This window comes from Crinia signifera, chromosome 1, assembly GCF_055691185.1.
Source record: "Crinia signifera chromosome 1, ASM5569118v1, whole genome shotgun sequence".
Taxonomy (NCBI): domain Eukaryota; kingdom Metazoa; phylum Chordata; class Amphibia; order Anura; family Myobatrachidae; genus Crinia; species Crinia signifera.
In genome coordinates, this window is record NC_139217.1 from 172,108,976 (window position 1) to 172,132,094 (window position 23,119).

At 40.4% G+C, this 23,119-nt stretch overlaps 1 protein-coding gene across 3 annotated transcripts in view; it reads left to right on the plus strand.

Annotated features, from left to right (window-relative positions):
- The window catches only part of FRAS1 (Fraser extracellular matrix complex subunit 1), a 460,024-nt gene that overhangs the window by 432,576 nt on the left and 4,329 nt on the right, over positions 1-23,119 (plus strand). For 2 of the 3 annotated variants that reach the window (XM_083177073.1, XM_083177093.1), the window contains 15 exons: positions 2,193-2,398; positions 3,494-3,650; positions 3,945-4,145; positions 4,780-4,967; positions 8,782-9,057; positions 10,947-11,179; positions 12,280-12,440; positions 12,667-12,881; positions 14,080-14,230; positions 14,543-14,650; positions 16,112-16,129; positions 18,501-18,660; positions 18,869-18,985; positions 19,805-19,971; positions 20,615-20,820. In XM_083177073.1, the coding sequence (XP_083033199.1) occupies positions 2,193-2,398; positions 3,494-3,650; positions 3,945-4,145; positions 4,780-4,967; positions 8,782-9,057; positions 10,947-11,179; positions 12,280-12,440; positions 12,667-12,881; positions 14,080-14,230; positions 14,543-14,650; positions 16,112-16,129; positions 18,501-18,660; positions 18,869-18,985; positions 19,805-19,971; positions 20,615-20,820 (2,564 nt within the window). The remainder of the gene's footprint in view (positions 1-2,192; positions 2,399-3,493; positions 3,651-3,944; positions 4,146-4,779; positions 4,968-8,781; positions 9,058-10,946; positions 11,180-12,279; positions 12,441-12,666; positions 12,882-14,079; positions 14,231-14,542; positions 14,651-16,111; positions 16,130-18,500; positions 18,661-18,868; positions 18,986-19,804; positions 19,972-20,614; positions 20,821-23,119) is intronic. The other variant, XM_083177084.1, reaches the window with a different exon arrangement.

The following is a 23,119-nucleotide window of genomic DNA, read 5'->3' on the forward strand; positions in this document are numbered from 1 at the left end:
AGCCCCCCTCCCCCAATAAGGTACGAGCCGCCACTGCTTACACAATACCTGAGAAGACGTTAACGCAGGGGTTCCCAATCTTTTTCAAATCATGGCATCGTCATTTTTTCACGGCACCCCAGGTCAAAAAAAAGCAGAATAAATATCACATTAAGTAGATTGGGGTTCTATGCTATACTTAGTTATGTGGTAAAGGGCAAGATTCGCTTCTGTTTATACATATTTTATGATTGCCAGCCACCAGCACTGGTTTTGCCCATAATCAGTTAACTATAAATTATTTTATTTGGTCCTGGACCACCATCCCCGGGCACCCCTCAAGTGTCCCGAGGCACCCCAGGAAGCCACGGAACACAGTTTGGGAACCACTGTGTCAGCTACAATGCAAAAATAGTAAATAATGGGATGAGCATTTTATGTATTTGTCTTCCGTAGTGGTGTGAATCAAATTGTTGACAGTTACTAGGTCGATAGTCAATTGGTAAGCACCAAAAGGTTGACATTGACAAAAGGACATCACAAGCAAAGGGTCGACATTAGTTTTCACGTTTTTGAGGCAATTTTAACACCTGTGAACACAAACCCCCAGTCATAGTCCACGTGAATCGTAAAACGTCCAAAGAAAGAAAAAAAGGATAAAAACTCATGTCACCTTTTTCATGTGTCGGCTTTTTCCATGTTTACCTTTAGCTTGTGTTGACCTTTTGCCAGTGTCGACCAAGTGCACGTCGACCTTTTGTCAATGTCGACCTAGTACTTGTTGACCTTTTGGTGTTGACCTATCATCTGGATACCCTTCCACAGATCACAGTTTGCACTTGGACCCGGATATTACTAGCTACACAATCACCTAACCCAGTGGTTCCCAAACTGTGTGCCTAGGCACCCTGGGGTGCCTCGAGACACTTGCAGGGGTGCCTTGGATTGGTGGTCTAGCACAAATTCAATAGGCAAAACCAGAGTTTGTGGCTGCCAATCATGAAATATGTGGCAAGCAAAAGCGAATATTGTTCCTCACTACATAATTGATCCTTAGGTTGATATATAAACATAATTTACCTAATTTAATATTTTTTCTAAATTCATCAACAAGAAACTTTTGACCTAGGGGTGCCTTGAAAAATATTCTGATAGTCTAGGGTGCCGTGGTTCAAAAAAGTTTGAGAACCACTGACCTAACCTTAAAACAAACCAATTAAACACCATTGTAGATTCTAATTGTGCAGTGTATATTTCTACTTTGTATATTTGGATGTTTGGATGTGCAGTGTCAGGTATATTAGTGTGTGTGTGTGTGTGTGTGTGTGTGTGTGTGTGTGTGTGTGTGTGTGTGTGTGTGTGTGTGTGGTGTGTGTATGTATATAAATATATTTGTAATGGAATGGACCACATTGAATGGTCACCAGTAACTAGTAACTTTCTATATAACATTGTTTTCTTCCTTAAACTGATTACAGTAACAATTTCTAGTCTGACTTAATGCATGGAATATTTATTTCTCATATAATTGGCCTAACAATTATATAAATCTTTATTCAAATATGTTTTTGCCATATTCTAAGAATGACAGGAGGCTATCAATCAGGGGTGTAAGTTCATCCGGGTTGCCTGGAGACAAGTTGGAGTTTGGTGCCCCCATTCCTCCTCCTTCTCCCTTAGAAAATGTAAAAACAAATATTGTGTGTATGTAAAGAGTACTCTCAGATGGTCTACAGAGGGCTCCAGCTAGAAATGCAGGCTGAGAGGTACCAGATGGGCGTTGTCCTTTCCCCTACAGTAGGAGTTAGCAAGACTCCTGGGATAGATCCAATAAACTTTGCATAAGCGGGTGCATCGCAGAGCTCCATTGGAAGAGCAGTTGGTTCCTGCTGTGACCCACACATGTGCTGCTGTACATGCAGGTACCCCTTCAGTGCTTGGAGCCTGGAGGCAAGCGACTCCATTGCCTCAGGGAGTTAAGCTCATTCTATCAACGTTGTTAAATGTTGACAAAAACAAAAAAAAGCTGTTTACATCCACAAATGTTTATGTCCCAGCTTGTTCCAGATAAATGAGTCAGGCCACAGATCTGCATCTGAGCATGTGTGGGCAGTATTAGTAGCAGCATGATCAAAGTGTTAGTATGGAGTTATATGCAAACGTGTTTTCTAGATGAAGTGTAAGATATGTACCTAAGCAGAGTTTCCCTTCAGTTCCCAGCATGCAGTTCAGTAAGGACCTGTTCACAGTAAAGGAGAAGGATGCATTACTGTATGTCCCTGTCATACGTACTGGAGATTTAAGTTATGAGTCCTCAGTACGTTGCTACACACAGTCTCAGTCTGCTCATGTGATGGATGACTTTGAAGAAAGAAGAAATTCTGATGATTCTCGAATAACTTTTTTGAAGGGAGAAAAAGTAAGCAGTGCTTCCTTATTAACTCTTTTGGGTATTGAACTGGGTTTCCAATTATGAAAAACTTATTCTTAAAATAGTTCAGCCCTTTAAAAATATGTAGGTGAAACCACCTACTGTATACCTTTGTTTTCCAAATACGGTCCTCAAGGCACCCCAGCCAGAGGTGTTGCTAGGTGACGTAGTGCCTGGAGCACTTTGTAGCACCAGCATCCTGCAGTGTCTTCTACCTCCTGTTCTCCAGCGGAAGAGGAAACAAAGGCTGGCCGTCGGTGTGCCCTCTCTCCTCCCCTGGCTCCTGAAGCTTGAGCTCCACTGGAGCCACCCTCCCTACACCTTTGACCCCAGCAGTGCAGGTCATAAGGATATCCATGCTTAGGCACAGGTGTATTAATTAGTACCGCAGTCAGTTGAAGTACTATAATAATAATACTTTTATTTGTATAGCACTCTTTTTTCCAACAAGACGCAAGGTGTTTAACCTTTTGCAGTTCAAATAGTTTTTTGCAAATCAAACAGTCTGGTTTAAATGTTTAAATTACTTGTAATTTTTTTTTCTACTCAAAATGGTATACATTTGATGTTAATGTTCTTATTTTAAAGTGGCTCACCATTGGATCTGCTACTAGTGCTAGGGCTGTTGAGCCTGACTAGATGTTGGACTTGAAAGGGTCACTATTCCATCTGTGCACAAGCAGGGATATCCCTATAACCTGGACTGTTAGGGTGCCTTGAGGACTGCATTTGGGAACCACTTGCCTATACCTTTATGCAACTTGTGGCCCACAAAATGTAATTTAGGAAGAGGAGCATGGCATTTTGCCTTGAGGAAAAGTTGGTGGGAAGTGTGTAGTGAATGGGTGAGAGCTGTGGCCAGAGAGTCACATTCACTACATTCAATATGATCTAGCAAACTGAATCATTAAGAAATGTTTTGTCTGAGAGCGATGAAAGCTTCCTGCTCTTCTTATTAAACAAAGCAGCAGGTTTTGGGAAATCGGGGAAGATGACTGAAAGTGAAAAATGGGGTAATGGTTGGACTAGTACTATTGTGGACAAGAATTTGTATAAAATGTCATGCTTTATCTCTTTCAACAGTTGAAAAATTGTACAGTTTTAATCAACGATGATTCCGTGTTTGAGCCAGAAGAGCAGTTTAAGATCTACCTTAGTAACCCCCTGGGAAATCACTGGGGCGGAGCAAGAGTTGGGAAGACTGACATGGCTACCATCACTATTTCAAACGATGAGGATGGTGAGTGCTAACCTTTCAAGAGAAATATTAATCAATATAAGTAAACCTTACAATTTTTTAAATATAACCCTATATAGTATTAAGTACAGAATCATGTATTTAGGTGATTGTAAATGAAGAAATAAAATCTAGAACTTATATTCAAATAAATCCTACCGGTGTGTTTCAGGGAACTGTCTTTTTCTACGATCACATAGGATACAGGTTACCAAAGAATATATCAGGATAACACATTTTATTAATCAAGTTTTGCAATTAACATGGTGCTTTGTATTGTTTTGATTTTACCCCCAGCACCCACTATTGAATTCGAAGAGTCTACTTATCAAATTCGAGAACCTCAGGAACCAGATGGATTAGCGAATATAAACATTAAGGTGATCAGAAGAGGAGACCAGAACAGGACGTCTAAGGTCCGTTGTAGCACAAGAGATGGATCTGCCCAATCAGGAGTGGATTATTATCCAAAAAGCAGAGTTCTTAAATTCAGCCCTGGTGAGTTATATTTATAATCATGCGGTTAAGATATTTTAAAGCAGATGCCGCTCCTTGAGAGTTGCAAACAGTCCACGTTTTCCAGGCCACCTGTGGATCTGTAGAATATGTTGGTTAGGAAGGAATGCAGCACATGTTTAAAATTTTGACTGTTAGCACTGGCAGATTTAGTTGGGGGCAGAGGGGGGGGGGGGGGCACCAAAGTACTCTCATCCCCCCTTTGATTTAGGAGTTGTTGTTTTTTTATTTAATTACTTATCACTATATCAGAGGGCCTTCCCGGAGGAAGCTAGGAGTGTTCTTATTGCTTAATCTGAGATTCAACTGTTTGGATCTCTGATCCACAGTGGACACTGACTCAGTTACTCATTGGTGTTTGCAGATGGTTTAATTGAACCATCCTGGCTTAGCAGTAATGTAAATATAAAAAAAAATAACTTGGATAATTGTTTCTAGCAGCCTGTGCTTTCCAGTGTCTTGTACATATCATGACGCTAGTTTTTATTTTCTGCATCAAGCAATATATTTATTCTGGCACAACATAACCAAATTAAACTACATGTAAGCCACATATAAAAATAGAAAACTCATACCTCATGTGTTACTGTATGTCTCTTTATATCATTGCTTGCAGGTGTGGACCACATATATTTTAAGGTGGAAATCTTGTCGAATGAAGACAGGGAGTGGCATGAATCCTTCTCACTGGTTCTTGGACCTGATGATCCTGTTGAGGCCGTGCTTGGTGATATCACTACTGCTACCGTAACTATTCTGGACCAGGAGGCAGCAGGAAGCCTGATACTACCATCAACGCCTTTAGTAAGAACTACATCATTAAATGACTGTGACTGAATTGTATTACAGATATTATCAGCAATCACAGAGAGTCATGACACACATTCCTGAGTATACAGTAACATCAGATTAGGGACTATTCATTAATACCTTGGGCCTTTATTAATTGTGTCATCCAGATATCCTTCAGAATGCTGGATTATATTATAATTATTATTTTCTTGTATAGGACAGCTAACTCCAATTCACTTTACAATTGGAAACATCAGTCATAGAACAAAACTGGGTAATAACAGACAGACTTGAGGTAGGAAGGCCCTGCTCCCACGCCTACAATTTATAGAAAGATAGAGCGCATCACCAGACCATAGCAGATTTAGCACTGCCTCTTGACTGGTGCTGGATAAGTGAGCTCCATTGTGAATATGAATATTGTGTTAAAGTTAGACCTTGAGTTTACTTCTGGAAGATAGTCATATCGGTGTTGCCTTAATGAGTGTTAACATACAAAGTCCTGTTTTCTTTTCCTCTAATTGGTCAGTTGCCGCCATCTGTACTGTACCCTTCTTTAGTCTTTCCAGAAACAGATGACACATACTGTAATTATACAGTTCCTGACCGGAGTAATTATTCAGAGAAGAAAAAAATATTAGCGATTTTTAAAATTTTCTCAAAGTATTTACTTTTACCTTGCATGCATTATTGCTGCTGGCCTTGCATTTAATTAGTAAATCCCCATACACACTAGCTGACGGGGGCCGCAGCCTACAGTATATATAACCATATCGACCGCCGACGATATCGTTGGTACACACTGAACAATATCGTCACCAGGACCCGCTAAACATGCAGGTCGCTTAGCTATATTGCTGTTATAATCCAGAGAGGGAGTACCTGAGTAACTAGCAAGAGCCAACTCAAGGAGTGGGACATTTTGTGAAGTTGGTCCTTGGCAACCGTCTTCTGGACAGGTACCCTGGTACATCTAGGTGTAAGACTCACAGAGTTCACCAGCAGGTCTTGCCTATTATAGCCACGTTCCCATACGGCTTTATATGCCTACCGGTAATTGGATGCCACCAGGACTTATGCCACTGGTGCCAGTGCAAGCTTACCGCAAATGACCAGGACCACTCTCGGTATAGATAAATGAGCATGAAGAAAGATAAAGAATAGGAAGAATACTACACTTGAGCAATACAGGGTTCTACATAGTGTGTACAGGTGGCAAGTTGTCAGGACATCTGTATAAGGTAATGTACTATAGGAAGGAAAATATCAAGGTGTACAAGGTGTACACTAATATCACTAGATATGTAATTTAAGCAAGAGGCAATAATCACTAAACTGCTAGACAAGTACATATAAAAGATAACATGTGAAAATAGTAGTAATGCAAGACATATATAATGTGTGTATATATATATATATATATATATATATATATATATATATACATATATATAGCAGCAGTGAACGGGCAGTGGCACTCGGGAGACTTCAAAACGTGAAAAACTGGATTTAATGTAAAAGTGCTGACATCTCAATATGCCAACGTTTCGGGGTCAGACAAGCCCCGTTTTCAAGGTGAGAGCAGCCTTGAAAACCTTGAAAACGGGGCTTGTCTGAGCCCGAAATGTCGGCATATTGAGATGTCAGCACTTTTACATTAAATCCAGTTTTTCACGTTTTGAAGTCTCCCGAGTGCCACTGCCCATTTACTGCTGCATTTGTCCTTTTCTGCGGGGGGCACCGGAGCAGCTGACAAAGTACAGCAGGAGTACCGGACCCATTTGAGACCTATATATATATATTGAAACAGTATATGTAAATGGCAGCACCACAAGACTGGAGGCATACAGGACATGAAGAGATTATCACCAACAAAATACTTTGCACAGGAAGTACTTTTAACAGAGAGAGCAAACAATCCAAAAATTGACTGCAATCCAAAAAGTGCTAATGAGTAAATGTTGTGCAGCTGCCTCGCTGCACACCTTGAGGTAAACACCTGCTCAATCAACCGTCCAGCTATGGGGAATGCCGCCTGACACTAGTGTCCCCATTGCTAAACGATCAGTGGCTCACCGGTGCTGCAGTATCATACCCTCCAACATGACCCATTCCATTAGGTACACAATGCTCTGTTCCTGGACTTCCCTGCCAGTGGCAGTTACAGAGGTGGGGCTCCAGCACAGTCCACTATTTAAAGAGGGGGGGGTCACATCAACTGTCAGTGAGTCCAGGACAGTGATGTTTGGGGTGGCAGTGACCACCCCTTTTTGAATAGTGGACTGTGCTGCAGTCTCACATCTGCAACTGCCACTGGCAAGGAAGTCCAGCAACAGAGCTTTTTGTGCCTAATGGAATGGGTCATGTTGGAGGGTACGCAGCATCTATGCTGTCAGATGCTGGACAGACGCTGCCAGCCGCTGAACCCAGAAGAGAAGACAGCATCCTGGTCACCAGGCAACAGCCGGGAGCTGCGTCCCCAGAGTGCCACACAGTGACATTGAGCGAAGGACTGAGTCACCGAATCGGCCCCGGCATTTGTGCGCACACGCACGCTGCCTCTCCCGGCTTGTAGGAGAGAAAAGGGTGATCCCCCCTCTCTCCTGGACCTCAGCAGAGCACAGAGAGAGCTTCCAGACCCACCACGAGTCCAGTGGCTCTCTGTACGCCAATTGGGAGGCAGAGCCTCCACCTTGCATAAAGAAATCGGCCCACCCGGTCATCGGCCCCTCTGGCATGTGCCAGAAGTGCCAGATGGCCAGTCCAGCCCTGGTGACATCTAAAATCTACCTAAATCATCGTTAATGATGCATGGGAACGTGCAACGTAAACGATATTGAGTGTAGCCCCTTTCTGAACAACAGTGTTCACAATATCACCTAGTGTGTATGGGGCTCAAGAGTCTATTTCTATTGCATGCTGCTTTTCCTGGAACAAATATTTGCTTATAAGTATTATTTTGTCCTACAAGTCTTGTACTGTAGTGGAGGGTGAAGAGGATCCGTTTGCTTATAAAACTATGAATTATTGATGTAATTTGCTTTGAATTAATTTTGCTCATTATTTTTACCTAATGCAATGTTCTCTGTAAAATATATGCCTCTATAAATTCAGAGACATTGCTGCACATCTATATGTCACCTGTTGTTGGTGCATTTATTGCTTATCCTCAGAGTTTAATTACTTCATTAAATGTTCACATTAAGTTACTTAAAGTAAAGTTACTTCAGTGAAAAGATGTCATTTATAACATTAAATTGTCAGACCGAGACTAGGTCATTATATACTGTTATGTTCCCAATGATGCACTTAATAGTTGCTTTACGACTAGTGAAACATAATGTATTAAACTCTACAGTTATCTTATGAGCTGAGCCCATATCCACAATAATGCAGCCAATATGGGGAGGATTTCAGTTATTTGAGGTAATTTATCTCTGGGGGCTAATTCACCCTACGGCAGTGTCATGTATCAGCCTTAAAAGACCCGATTTTGCGGTAGCAATATTAAAAACACATGGTTCCAGGAAGTTATCCCAGATTCATGAGGGTTTTTATTGGCATAAAATGAGCCATTGTCGCCGCGACTTATGGCCATAACTGAATTGCCCAATACCACCATCATGTAAAAGTCCTGTTTTTTAGCGTAATCCATTGAATTCACCCTTAGTGAATTTCATTAGGAACTATGTCTTGCGCCTCTGTAATATCAGCAGATACGTGTGAATGTGTCCGCTGAATATTGCTTTAGTTTAGAGTATGGCTTCGCTCACTGTGTGTACATGATGGATACACTCTAACTCTTTCTTTTTAACCTTGTCTTCAGGTTGTGTCCCTGGCTGACTATGACCAAGTGGAGGAAGTCACCAAGGAGGGTGTAAAGAAATCCCCATCTCCTGGGTACCCTCTGGTCTGTGTAACGCCATGTGACCCACACTTTCCAAAATACCCTGTGATGAGGGAGCGTTGTGAAGAGGCCGGCATCAACCAATCTACCGTCTTGTTCAGTTGGGAAGTTGCAGCACCCACTGATTCCAATGGGGCTAGATCTCCCTTTGAGACAGTGACTGATACCACTCCTTTTACAGGTGTCAATCACATGGTGAGTATCTCTGTGGTTAGGATTTACTAACAAACCAACTGCAAATAATATACTATACAGTTATAATTAAAATACCTAACACCCCCCCCCACACACACACACACACACACACACACATACACACACACACACACACTACTTCTACACTTATTCTGATCCGTACGATCCCCTGTGTGTTTGCACAGGGAAGCAATGGTTTGCGACTGCGAAGGTGCATTGCAGCTGCTTAGTGCAAGTGGTCATGGCGAATTGCTTATTCTCCGTCCCATGGGAACACCCAGCATTTCATAGCCATTCCCCATGAAAACGCTGGGTGTTCCCATGTGAATGCACCAGTGACGCAGGGGAAGAGGATGAGCAGCTGATGTCAGCTGTCCGCCCGCTTCCTGTACAGGGAACCCGCAGATCTAAGACACCAGAGAGGTGTTTTAGATCGGCGAGCGCTTGCAAAATCATTTGATGGTCGGCTACTATCAAATGATTTTGACCCCACATGCAAGGCTGCGAATGGATGATTATGCTAAACATCCATGCGCATGTGTGCGGGGATATTCAGCATGCAAACGGGGGGTGGGAATTTGTGCAGGAGAGACATATATGATACTCAAAGCTGCAAATTTTGCAGCTTTGCGTGTCAACCAGAATCACCCCCTTAGATGGCAATAGCAATGTACCACCACACTGATGCCAGAAATACTCAGGATTGACCAAGACTGGTGGTATCTATGGAGCTGCATTACACACTGGCAGTAAAGATGCTGAATGTGGATTTGGGGTCATTTTGTACGAGGAGCCTCAAGCTACACCACTGCACGACTCACCATGTTGGAGTTTAACAGCGTTGTATGTGTGACATAGGGGTTTATTCTAGTTCATTCTTTCTGACAAAATCCTTCTTAGATGGACAAAACCATGTGCACTGCAGGGGGGCAGATGTAACATGTGCAGAGAGAATTAGATTTGGGTGAGTTATTTTGTTTCTGTGCAGGAAAAATACTGACTGCATGATTTTACACTTCAATATAGATCTCACTTTGAAGAAAAACCCCACCCAAATCTAATTCTCTCTGCACAAGTTACATCTGCCCCACCCGCAGTGCACATGGTTTTGTCCATCTAAGAAGGATTTTGTCAGAAAGAATGGACTAGAATAACCCCCATGGTGAAGTGAACTGAGGCAATATTACTTAAGCAGTAATATTAATTTCCATTTTTATATTATGGACTCTCAGAGCTCAGGAAGCTTAATATGAATGATCACTTATAATTCATCAACATTTATATGCAAATAGTACAGTAGATGAGCAAAAACAGCAGCTGTACTCAGCATGTATATGAATTGAAAACATCATGCAAATTGAATAATTTATGTAAAACTAAAGTGTACTTGTCATGTGTGGAACCGATATTAGCATATTAATTTATTGAAGCTAGTAATGTGCCTCACCAATGTCACCGATTCCTAGTGGATCAATAGGCTGCACTCGTGTCACGTGACTGTGGTTGTCTCAGTGATGTGTAGCTGACTGGTGAAATAAATAATTTTTTCACTCTTATTATTTTTTTATTGAAGCGTAACACAACAAATATGAAATTATAACTACACAGTGAAGAGTAGGGTTTCATAAAAGAATGTAATAACTCTTCAGCCAAATTTAAATAAAAACATAAAAGTCAGCAGTCCGGATGCTTTTACCTTTTAATATTATGGTAGGTCACTCAGTAGCATACAACATGAAAGGAAAGACAAACCAAGCATTACATTTGACTAAAACACAATTTTTTTTAAATTTAAATAAAGTGCACTTTCTTATACTTTGATGCTAGTTTTCAGTGCTATTTCCCAGTAGATGTGATCTCTATTTTTCCTCTTCCATGTAAAAAAAAAGGTGCTGGATAGTATTTACTTTAGCCGACGCTTTCATGTGCGCTGTGTTGCCAAAGCAGTGGACAAGGCTGGACATGTCGGAACGCCGCTGAGGAGCAACATTGTGACCATAGGAACAGACAATGCCATCTGCCACACACCAGTGGTGGCGGGCACTGCCAGAGGGTTCCAGGCTCAGTCTTTTATCGCAACACTGAAATATCTGGATGTTAAACACAAAGAACATCCCAATAGGTATGTACTTAGGTCTGGTAACTAAGCTAAATCTTCTCATGTGAAGTAGAATTCAATTATTGTATTGTAAAGTGATGACTGGTATGCACTTCGCAGTGCAATGATGGTGCTCTGCATAGTATGTGTAGTACAGTGATGGTGATTAGGATAGTCTTTGTAGAACAATGATGGTGCTGTGCATAGTCTGCATAGTACAATGATGTTGCTGTACATAGTATATGTAGAACAATGATAATGCTCTTTATAGTCTGTATGGTATAATGATGGTGATCAGCATAGTCTGTGTAGTACAATGATGGTGTTGTGCATAGTACAATGATGGTGCTGTGCATAATCTGTGTAGTACAATGATGGTGATGTGCATAGTATGTGTAGTACAATGATGGTGCTGTGCATGAACTGTGTAACAAAATGATTATGCTCTTCATAGACTGGATAGTACAATGATGTGATGGTGATCTACATAGTCTGTGTAGTCCTTGTAGTACAATAATGGTGCTGTGCATTAACTGTGTGGTACAATGATGTTGCTCTTCATAGTCTGTGTAGTACAATAATATGGTGGTTATCGGCATAGTCTGTGTATTACAATGATGGTGCTGTGCATAATCTGTGTAGTACAATGATGGTGCTGTGCATAGTCTGTCGTACAATGAGGGTGCTGTGCAAAGTCTGCATAATGCAATGATGATGCTGTGCATAGTATCCATAATACAATGATGGTGGTGTGCATAGTCTGTGCAGTACAATGCTGGTGGACTGCATAGTCTGTGTAGTACAATGATGATGCTTTTCAGAGTCTGCATAGTGTAATGATGGTGCTGTGCATAATCTGTATAGTACAATGATGGCGCTGTGCATAGTCAGCATAATCCAGTGATGGTGCTTTGCATAGTCTGTGTAGTACCATGATGGTGGTATGCATAGTTTTGTAATACAATGATGATGCTTTGCAGAGTCTGTATATTGTAATGATGGTGCTGTGCATAATCTCTATAGTACAATGATGGTGCTGTACATAGTCTGTATAGTACAATGAGGGCACTGTGCACCTAAAGGCAATCAACACATTTTTACTGGAAATCATTTGTTTTCTCTAGGATTCATATATCTGTGCAGATTCCACACCAAGACGGCATGCTCCCCCTCATTTCTACCATGCCCCTGCACAATTTGCACTTCCTGCTCTCCGAGTCTGTTTATCGGCACCAACATGTATGCTCCAATCTGGTCACCATCCGGGACTTGAGAGGCATTTCAGGTAATGTAATTGCAAAATTTGTTCCATGTGCTTTTTTACCTAGATTGCAAGAACATCTATAATATAAGCAGCCTATGTTGGTCTAGCAGTTGCACACTAGAGATAAGGGAAGATCATTCCCCTAAGAGCTAATTATAAAATTACCAGATTGCTAGTCTGGGTCTGGACAGGATTATGTGGTCTTCCTACTGTATTCTCTCATTTTGCTGATGATTTTGCTTTGCAGAAGCAGGATTTTTGGACGAGGTGACATATGACAGCATTGCTGTGGGTCCCGGGTATGATCGTCAATACCAATTTGATCCCAACGTTAGGGAACCAAAGACAGTGCAGCTGTACAAACACCTGAATCTGAAGAGCTGCATTTGGACTTTTGATGCATACTATGACATGACGGAACTGATTGATGTCTGTGGTGGAGCTGTGACGGCTGACTTTCAGGTACTACCCTAGTATGAATCTTGTAATGGACACAAATATAGGATGGAGGCATATGGGGAAGAAAGGAATCACATAGACACTTGTTTATTAAAGGTATTGAGAATAGGTGTAATAAATGAATACTGCTACTACCACTACTGCTACTACCACTACCACTACTGCTACTACCACTACTACTACTGCTACTACTACTGCTACTACCACTACTACTGCTACTACCACTACCACTACTACTACTGCTACTACCACTACCACTACTGCTACTACTACTACCACTACCACTACTGCTACTACCACTACTGCTACTACTACTACCACTACTGGTAGTGAGCGACCATCAAATAATTTCTTCTCTGCACGGCTGCTTGCAAACGGAAGTGTAAGTGTACACATCTGCTCACAGGCTAGTGTGTGGATTCTCTCGGTGGTGGGGGCCGTGCGTTCTGTGGGATGGCATTTACCTGCTAGGGAATACATGGGCCCTATGTGCCTTCTACAGGGAAATGCTCCAGTTTGACTGTGTGTAGCTCTCTCTCTTTTTTTTTTTATCCAAATATGGCGGCGGCGGCGGCCGTGCAGGCGGCAGGTGGCATTACATCCACACGCAACACTGTGAAATATTACTATGTTAACCAAGCATACCGCATTAGTATTTAAGTGGAAAATATATGTTGGGTTTACAAACTACATTTTGTAGCTTTAAAATATGCATTTTATTTGGCGTAAAATGCAGCTTTTAATAGCTTTCATGATCACACACCTGGGACCTCCTGCAAACATAATCTGCATCAGGAGATCTTTGTAGTCTGTAATCACAGCATTTATATCTAATACAAAGCAAATCAGGAAGTGAGATTTCAGCTGTGATGTTTATCAGAAGCACCTGGAAAGACGATTCCGGTCAGGTATTACAGACATTATACATTCCTATGCAGAGAGGAACTTAATTACAATTTGAGCTCATTTATTGTAACCAGCATGAATGACGCAGAAACATGTACAGTATGTCAGAGGTCCATGTGGATGACTGATAGTTTGCGTTTGGTTATGGCAACATATCTTGCAGTATTCTGCTTTATCCCATTACACGATTACTTAGCATATATATTTTGTACATTTATGTTTATTTTCATGAGTATAACAATAAGGTTGAAGTATGGTTCATGCTAGTTATATGCTTTTTCCTGTTTCTTGGTAGGTAAGAGACTCAGCCCAGTCTTTCCTGACTGTTCACGTGCCCCTTTATGTGTCCTATATCTATGTGACTGCGCCAAGGGGCTGGGCCTCTCTGGAGCACCACACAGAGATGGAGTTCTCCTTCTTCTATGACACTGTTCTCTGGAGAACAGGTAAGACGCCCTGCTCTGCTCTAGATGCTTAATATTCTAGCACACGTCAGTCAAAAATGGTTTTCAGTGGGCTTGTACTGGTCAAGGATGGTATTATTGGATATCTATAAGGGCTATTCATAGAGTTCTACTGAGGAACCTATAATATGTACAGACAATTTTAACACTTCTGTAATCACAGCTAATAAAATCTAATAGCGAATACCTCGGGAATTGCTTTATTTATTTACCCATATTTGAATGTTCGTCCTCTGTTATATCTGGATGGAATTGGAGGTATGTCACCGAAATTGTGTTTGTGTTAAAATGCAGGTATTCAGACAGACAGTGTTCTGTCTGCCAGGCTTCAGATCATAAGAATATACATTCGTGAAGACGGGCGTCTGGTCATCGAGTTTAAGACTCATGCTAAATTCAGAGGTACATTTTATATTTGTTTATGCCTAGGTACTTTGTCATGAGGCAATGGGGAGTCTGCTATCTGGGAAACAACGGTGCCTATTCCCAAGCCCTGTGCGATGGCACCATGTGCACATTTTAGTTACTACCTTGATTATATTATATGTATCCTTTGTCAAAACTCTGAGAAACCAGGAAATAGTCTTCCTTGTGTCATACATCAGGGCGATCATGCATGCATGAGTTGGACATTTGGTTCATATACTTACTGTAGATAAAATGTTCACGTGCAGCATATGCGCCTGGTTTACTACAAACTATCACCTATAGGGCAGGATGTACTAAAACAAATGTGGTAAAACCCCCGATTTCTGTGTTTTTACCGCATTTTCCAATTCACTAAAGCCTCTTCCGGCTTCACTACGGGGTTTATACCAGCTCTAGCTGGGCTTCTCTTCACAGCGATGCATTGTGAGGGATCTAACATGGATCCCTCCCAGTGTGCCCCATGGCTGCCAGCTTCTCTGAGCAGGGCAGGATGGACTAAGTAGTGGCGGTAAATCCCGCCACCCATTGCGCTGATGCTATGTACTCCCCTGATAAGTATGTGATCCCCACATATGTGAACCCCACAGCTGCCTGGACGTCCTTGTTTTTAATGGGGTAGTCCAACTGCGTAGGCCGTAGAGAAGAGAAGCTGGCGGCCGTGGGGCATGCTGGGAGGGATCTGTGTCGAATCCGTAACACAGCATTGGCTTCTATGAGGTTACGCCTGGAAGAGGATTCTGTGAATTTGAAAATACGGTAACAAACAATAAAACTGGGTTTTTACAGCATATTTTAGTACATCCAGCCCTCAGTGAGTAATAACACCTGCACTACTAGATGTACACTAGCTCATATGAATAACTGAATAAGACACATTTGGTTTGTCATGTTGTTTGTGAACTTTGCCCCTTTACAACCCTTTTCCTCATCTTTGGTTTTTGGTATAGATTAGATCAGTGATGGCTAACCTTGACACTCCAGATGTTGTTGAACTACACATCTCAGCATGCCCTGCATCAGTTGTAGCATGGTCAGATATCAAAACTGTAGCAGGGCATGCTGGGATGTGTAGTTCAACATCAGCTGGAGTGTCAAGGTTAGCCATCACTGGATTAGATCAAAATGTGTATGACTCTGCATTCCTCCTACATGCATGTCGAATATTTGGGCAGTGCAAATATACATAAGAAAAGCTCTGCAATGGGTTTGTGTTCAAATCTGCATCAAATCTCATATGATATCGTTATGCAAAAACAGCAATTGTCTGACTAAAGTTTTGTAGTTGAAAAACTGCACATTGACGCATTTACACACAAGCCCTGCCTGTCACAGGTAGAGTAACTGAATCTTAATGGTCAGTTGAAAGTTCTAAAGGTGGCTGTGATTATTTGTGATGAGGCTTAGGAAATAATTATACTTTACTTTGTAATAAAGCTGCAGTGGGACATTTGGGTAAGACAGAACAACTTACTTACTGTAATGCTTTGTATGTATTTGTAGGACTTAACAAAGTGTGGGAAAATGAGCATCAATTAAACTGTTCCCCTATTTTGTCAAACATCATGTATTTTAAGAATAACTAGGAAATGTAATAGGGTTCCGAGTTGCCAGGGTCTGTGATTTTGGCCAAGGCTGCCTGGATGTTTAAAGCGGTAATCATTTCCAAGGCAAAACTAACCATCTTTTTCAAAGCTGCAATACTTTACAAGGCAAAACCAGTTTGGTTTAACTTTGTAAATGATGGGCGCTTTCAAAATACAGGTAGTCTTGGCCGAAATCCCGGACCTTCAGCAAATTTGGACCTATTACATTTCCCATAAATGTGTACTTAGACCATTTTGCATTTTTACTATAAAAATGCATTTTTCAAAACGTGAAGGTTGCATCTTTTTATAGGCTTGAGAATATTAAGACAACCATACTAAATACAAAGGACAGTGTTTAATTGATTATTCATTTGTTGAAGGACAAAATAGTATTTTGTGTTGAGTTTGTGTTATATTCAATTCTGTTTGAAGATCTACAACCATTATTAGCAAAAATTGAATAAATCAGGAATAGGGCAAAACCGTTTCCATGCCACTGTAGATTATGGAAACATACTGCCTTCATAACGACAAAAATAACTAAATAACGGGACTTTTGTGCGGGTCTTCCTGTTTTTTGAAAGCACCAATCATCTACAAGGCAAAACCAGTTAATTTTGCTTTGTAAATGATTGCTGTTTTAAAAAAGAAAGGGGGAGCCTTGCACAAAGGTCCTGCACCTCCCAAGCTCTGAGGCTATTACATTTAGCCCAACATCTTAAAGACAGCTTAACCCTTTCAGGTCCAAGTTCTAGTCAGGCTCACCTGTCCCAGCACTAGTAGCAATGGTGAGCCACTTTAAAATAAGAACATTAACATTGTTTAACATTCATGTTAGACCATTTTTTAATTAAAAAAAAAGTTACAATTCAATTAAACATTTATACCAGACTGTTTGTATTGAAGAAAAAAAAAAGTACTGCAAAGGGTTAAGAATATTACACAAGACTGACTGGAAATGTCTATTAACAAGGATAAGGGGGCAGAGGTTTTTTTTCCATTTGGCTCCCATCTGTCCACACTCACATTCTAACCAGGTTAAGGAAACAGTCTATAGTTCATTTAACTGCCTGGAATACCCTGTAAGTAATGTCCTCAGACCGTCCCCCTCTTAGACACATTGAGGCAGATTTATTAAGCTAGGTGAAGTGATAGTGACTGGTACTTTATCACCGGCCAATCAGCTCCAGTTGGGAGCTGAATGGCCGGCTTACAGACACTTTATCACTTCACCAAGCTTAATAAATCTGCCTATGTGGACAGCTCTATGTTCGGTTAAAGGACTCAACTGTTGTCATTCTGTATATATATATATATATATATATATATATATGAAGTGAGTTCTCTGTAGTTTTCTTTGAATGTTATTTTATGTAGAGTAGTAAGTACCATACACACTAGATGATTTTGAGCTCAAAGTTGCTCACTTTTCCCATTTTGGACTACTTTGAGTCCAACATCTCCTAGTGTGTATGGTTGAGCGGTGAGCTACCCTACAGAAAGTGAACTAAGCAGTTCAACCCCTGTGAAAATTGCTAGGCCAGGTGAAAATTGCTCAGTGAATACACACTGGGCGATTTATCAGTCAGTGCTTTTCACAATCTCCTTCATGGTCAAAAACACCCATTGTGTACGCACATTAACACTTTATCTTCTTCATATTAGTCTGTTTCTCGATATAATCAATATTTGTACTTTGCAGTCTTACAATAAAATATATGTATTTATTTTACATTTTAAATATTACGCTACAGCCCCATACACACGGGGCAACCCGGCACTTTTGCTGAGTGACGTGCTTCAGCATGATTGCTCAGCACACATCGCAGTGCACACCACCATGCTTTTAATAGGCAAAGCCCCACAATCTAGGGAAAGCTAGTGCAAGCACTGACTTTCCCTGCAGGAGATAGCGACGCACGGGACTGCTCACTGCCATCGCTGCAGGGCACACACATGGAGGGATCCATGCTCCTTTTATAAAAAAACCTAGTCAGATCACCTAGAAAAGGGGCTAAAATCTCCCCGTGGGTATTCCCCTTTAGTCTAAGACACCAATTTAACCATTTGTGTGCTATATCTGACATTAATGGTATAATAGGACAACTGGTATTTCTTTTAAAAAGATGTATATAGTGTTTTAGATTATGGGCTACTATTTGCAGGACAGAAGCCTTAGAGACAGGTCTGCACTGTAACTATTACTACATACAGTACATTTCTCATCTCACCCACAGGTCAGTTTGTTATGGAGCATCACACTCTGCCGGATATGAAATCCCGCATCATGGCACCTGACCATTTAGGAGGAATTGAATTTGACCTTCAACCCCTGTGGAGTGCACAAACATTTGACTCTCCGTATCAGCTATGGAGAGCTACCAGCTCATACAGCAGGTATGGAGCATGCACTCAATGTTGTGTGGCTTGTCTCTACAGATTGTGAACAAGAACAAATAACATAATCCCATATATTATTTAAGAGAAAAGTGACAATGTTATATATGTTAGAATAATACAGGGTAAATGTTTAACCTGCAGACAACCCATGTTTGTAATAATGCAATCATACATCTTTCAATGTTAATGCTGTCTCTGTTTTCAGGAAAGATTACTCAGGAGAATATAGCATCTACCTGATCCCGTGTACGGTGCAACCTACCCAGCCCTGGCTGGACCCTGGGGATAAACCTCTGGCCTGCACTGCCCACGCCCCAGAAAGGTCAGAAAGTTGTTAATGCTGCAGAATGTAGCACATCTTAGTGCATGTGTGTGTGTGTGTGTGTGTGTGTGTGTACTGCCGTGTTTGTAGGACATCCTTTGTTCATAAAAAAATATATATTTTTGCACTAGTAACATTGTATATCAGATATAGGTATTTTTCTAAATGATATTAGCAACACTTATATCTTATCTTGGTTTCCCTTTATTATTTAATATCAAAATAAAGTATTATTAATATAAAACTTTATTTATAGGGTGTCACAAGTAATCCGCAATGCAGCACAGAGGGTAAACAATAATTTAGTACAATAAAGTAGACAAGTAACAAACAGCACCACAGGACTCTACACAGCCACTGACGCACAGGGTGCAATGACAATGGTGGAAGGAGTGGAGTCCAGGCCTAAGGAGACTAGCTGATGTGTAATAGAAGCATGTAATAAGAACAGGAAGGAGACAGGCCATGCTCATGGAGCTTACAATCTAAAGGGAAGGGGGAGAGAAGCAGAAGACATAAGCAGTGAGCCAGTTACAATTTCAATGTGAGATGTTCTCCATAACACATACATATATGTTTTATAGCAGATACTGTAACAGGGCAATGTCTGTCCCAAAATATCTAATGAGAGTAGTAAATTTGTCTTGACATTTCATAGTAAGTACAGTATCCTTCATATGAGGATCTAACGTTCTGGGTGTTCAAGGTCATTGAAGGATTTTTATGAGAACTATTGCAGCATCCTTGGCTTGTGCCTGTGGTATAAATGTGACTTAATGTTATAATCCTTTTAAACTAGCGTTCTCTTCATCTTTTCAGATTTCTCATTCCGATTGCCTTTCAGCAGACTAATCGCCCAGTGCCTGTGGTGTATTCACTAAACACAGAATTTCAGTTGTGTAATAATGAAAAGATTTTCTTGATGGATCCCACTAAGACAGAAATGTCCCTAGCTGAGATGGACTATAAAGGAGCCTTTTCCAAAGGTAAAGTCGTGTAGACATAGTAAGATGTTCTTATGGGATAAACATTTTACAGAAATCTATGTGTAGAAACGTTGTGGAAGTTGGGTGGTTTGAAATTCCATTTGACTAAGTTCAGTACAGAATATTTGCACATACACAAAAGGCTTTTAAACAAACCCCTCCAACATACATCTCATGATCTACTGTACGTCTCTCATCCACGTTCATAACTAGCTTCCGTTCACGATACAGGACTTTTTCTTAGCTGCATTCACACTGTGGAATATCCATTCACACACAGTAAGACTCTTCTCTAGTCTCCAAATCAAGCATTCCTCACCTCTTCAGACAAGCGCATTAAATCCCAGAACCACCTACATTAGCTCCATAAGCTATCCTGGCCAATTACACTACCTCTACACAGTCCATACATAACTTTACATCATTTTTCTTTCTACACTCATGCTCCCCAGGCAAACATTTCTATGCACATGGACTGCAATGGGTAGCTCTCCTTGTGCATCATTGCTTATTTCCCTAGATTGTAAACTTGTGAGCAGGGACCTCTTGTTTTATTACCAATCTATTATTTTGTCCCCAGTTATAAAGCATAAGGGATATTTATTGTTAATAATCATAAATACATGTTCAAACTCTTTTGTAGGTCAAACCCTGTATGGGAGGGTTCTCTGGAATCCGGACCAGAATCTCAATTCTGCATACAAGCTGCAATTGGAGAAGGTTTATCTCTGCACTGGGAAAGATGGATATGTGCCTTTCTTTGACCCAACTGGAACTATTTATAATGAAGGGCCTCAGTATGGTTGTATACAGCCTAATAAGAACTTAAAGCACCGGTTTTTGCTCTTGGTAAGCACAATTACTTTGAAAAATATTTACCTTTTTACATTGGAAAAAAGGGGATATGATAAACATATACATCAAGGGTCAATACAGAGAGCTGTCAGGTGATCTGTTCACCATGAGGTCTGCACAGGACACACGGCTCCTCTGAAGGTTTCATACCCTGCGACATAAAGGATTCTTTACAGTTAGGGCGGATATGCTATGGAATACTGTGCTGGAAAAGGTTGTGATGGCAGACTCAATTAATATATTTAAGAAAGGATTAGACACATTTTTAGCAGAAAATAATATCCAGGTATACAACCATTAGTTTTAATGTATAATATTGGATAAGTAATGAATATAATTCTATCCTAAAATGTATATAGGTTGAACTTGATGGACTGACATCTTTTTTTCAACCTCATTTAACTATGTTACTTTGTAAATCAGCAAGACAAGTTCAGCAGCAACTTTTTACTGGGGATTCACCCTGCTCCTGGCTTACTGAATGTACTACAGGTTGAGTATCCCGTATACAAAATGCTCGGGACCAGGAGAATTTTGGATAACGGATTATTCCGTATTTCGGAATATTTTAATACTTTAATGATGTATTTTGAAGTATCTTGCATTTATGCTGTATAAACACATAAAATAAACACAAATATATTTTATTACCACATAAAATACACATAAATATATTTTATTTGTTCAAAAAACAAGGTTTCAAAACATGAAACAAAATTTGTGTACTATCTCAGATAGTGAATTTGAATGCCAAGCAATCATTGTCAGCACATATTTAGTGCCAATTTCATATCATGTCCCCAGTGATGCTGTTACAAATGTCCCCAGTGAGTTTTTAGCAAAAAAAATATTTTTTCCACTTTCTGAAAAGTATGGTTTTCGGAATAATTCGGATAACGGATATTCGGATACGGGATACTCAACCTGTATTGAAAGTCTGTTTGGTAGCTATCTGCCTTAAACCGGTTGTTTAAAGTGATATTCACCAATGAGTGTCCATTTCTTCCGTCCAATATTGGTTTTGACTCCTGGTTGCTACGGAGTCTATTTCCTTTGTTTGACTGATATTTGATACAGAGCCTGATGGTATCAATTGTGTTTTTAAATTCATTTCTTCTGAGAGCCCCAACTCATTGTTTATAGACCAGATTAGATTCAAACACCCCTGAGGAAGTCCTAGTGGACGAAACGCGTAGGGTAGTATCTGTACAACTACCTTCTGGTGTTGAATCATCTATTGGATCTACTACTTGATTTTATGTAAAGTTTTGCAATTGAAGTGCAGTTCTATGTATTAACAACTTTAATAAATACAGATTTTTAACTTTGTGTATTTTCTGTGGTGGAGAAATTACATTGGGCGCACTTCTATTTTCTTTCTTTTCCTAATTGTATCTTTTGTGCCTTTTTTAACAGCAAGGCACTAAAAAAGTGCTGTCCCAGTACTAGCGCAGAAAAAAGGCCACACGCCCCCTTTGTGTATATATATATATATATATATATATATATATACAAGGCGAAATAAAGCGGCACTGGGAGTCTGGTGCAAAAAGTCTGTATTACAGCATATCAAAAATACACAGTGTCCGACGTTTCGGGGGTCAGCAGCCCCCTTTTTCAAGGTCTGTTCACACACCTTGAAAAAAGGGGGCTGCTTTTTGCACCAGACTCCCAGTGCCGCTTTATTTCGCCTTGTGTATATATATATATATATATATATATATATATATATATATATACACACAAAGGGGGCGTGTGGCCTTTTTTCTGCGCTAGTACTGGGACAGCACTGAACTAACAGAAAGAGTGCCGGACCGTCTGCCAGTATATATATATATATATATATATATATATATATATATATATATACACAAAACAGAGGGGGGTTGCAGGTGCACTATGCAATCATTACTGCTAACATGTATTCCTTTTATAATTAATTTCTGAGGATGTTAGCATACATTTGGCCAAATATATCTACCTGCTCACCACGTTAAGGTCTCCTCATTAGAGCAGGTCCCTAGCACTAGGAGGAGGAGACCTTAACGTGGTGAGCAGGTAGGTATATTTGGCCAAATGTATGATAACATCCTCAGAAATTAATTATAAAAGGAATACATGTTAGCAGTAATGATTGCATAGTGCACCTGCAACCCCCCTCTGTTTTGCATATAGCTAAAAATCTCAGCAAGGTAGCACCTCTCATTACAGGGTGTGCAGTCTAGGGCCCCCCCTTTGTCCATAGTCTATATATATATATATATATATATATATATATATATATAGGGTGCGG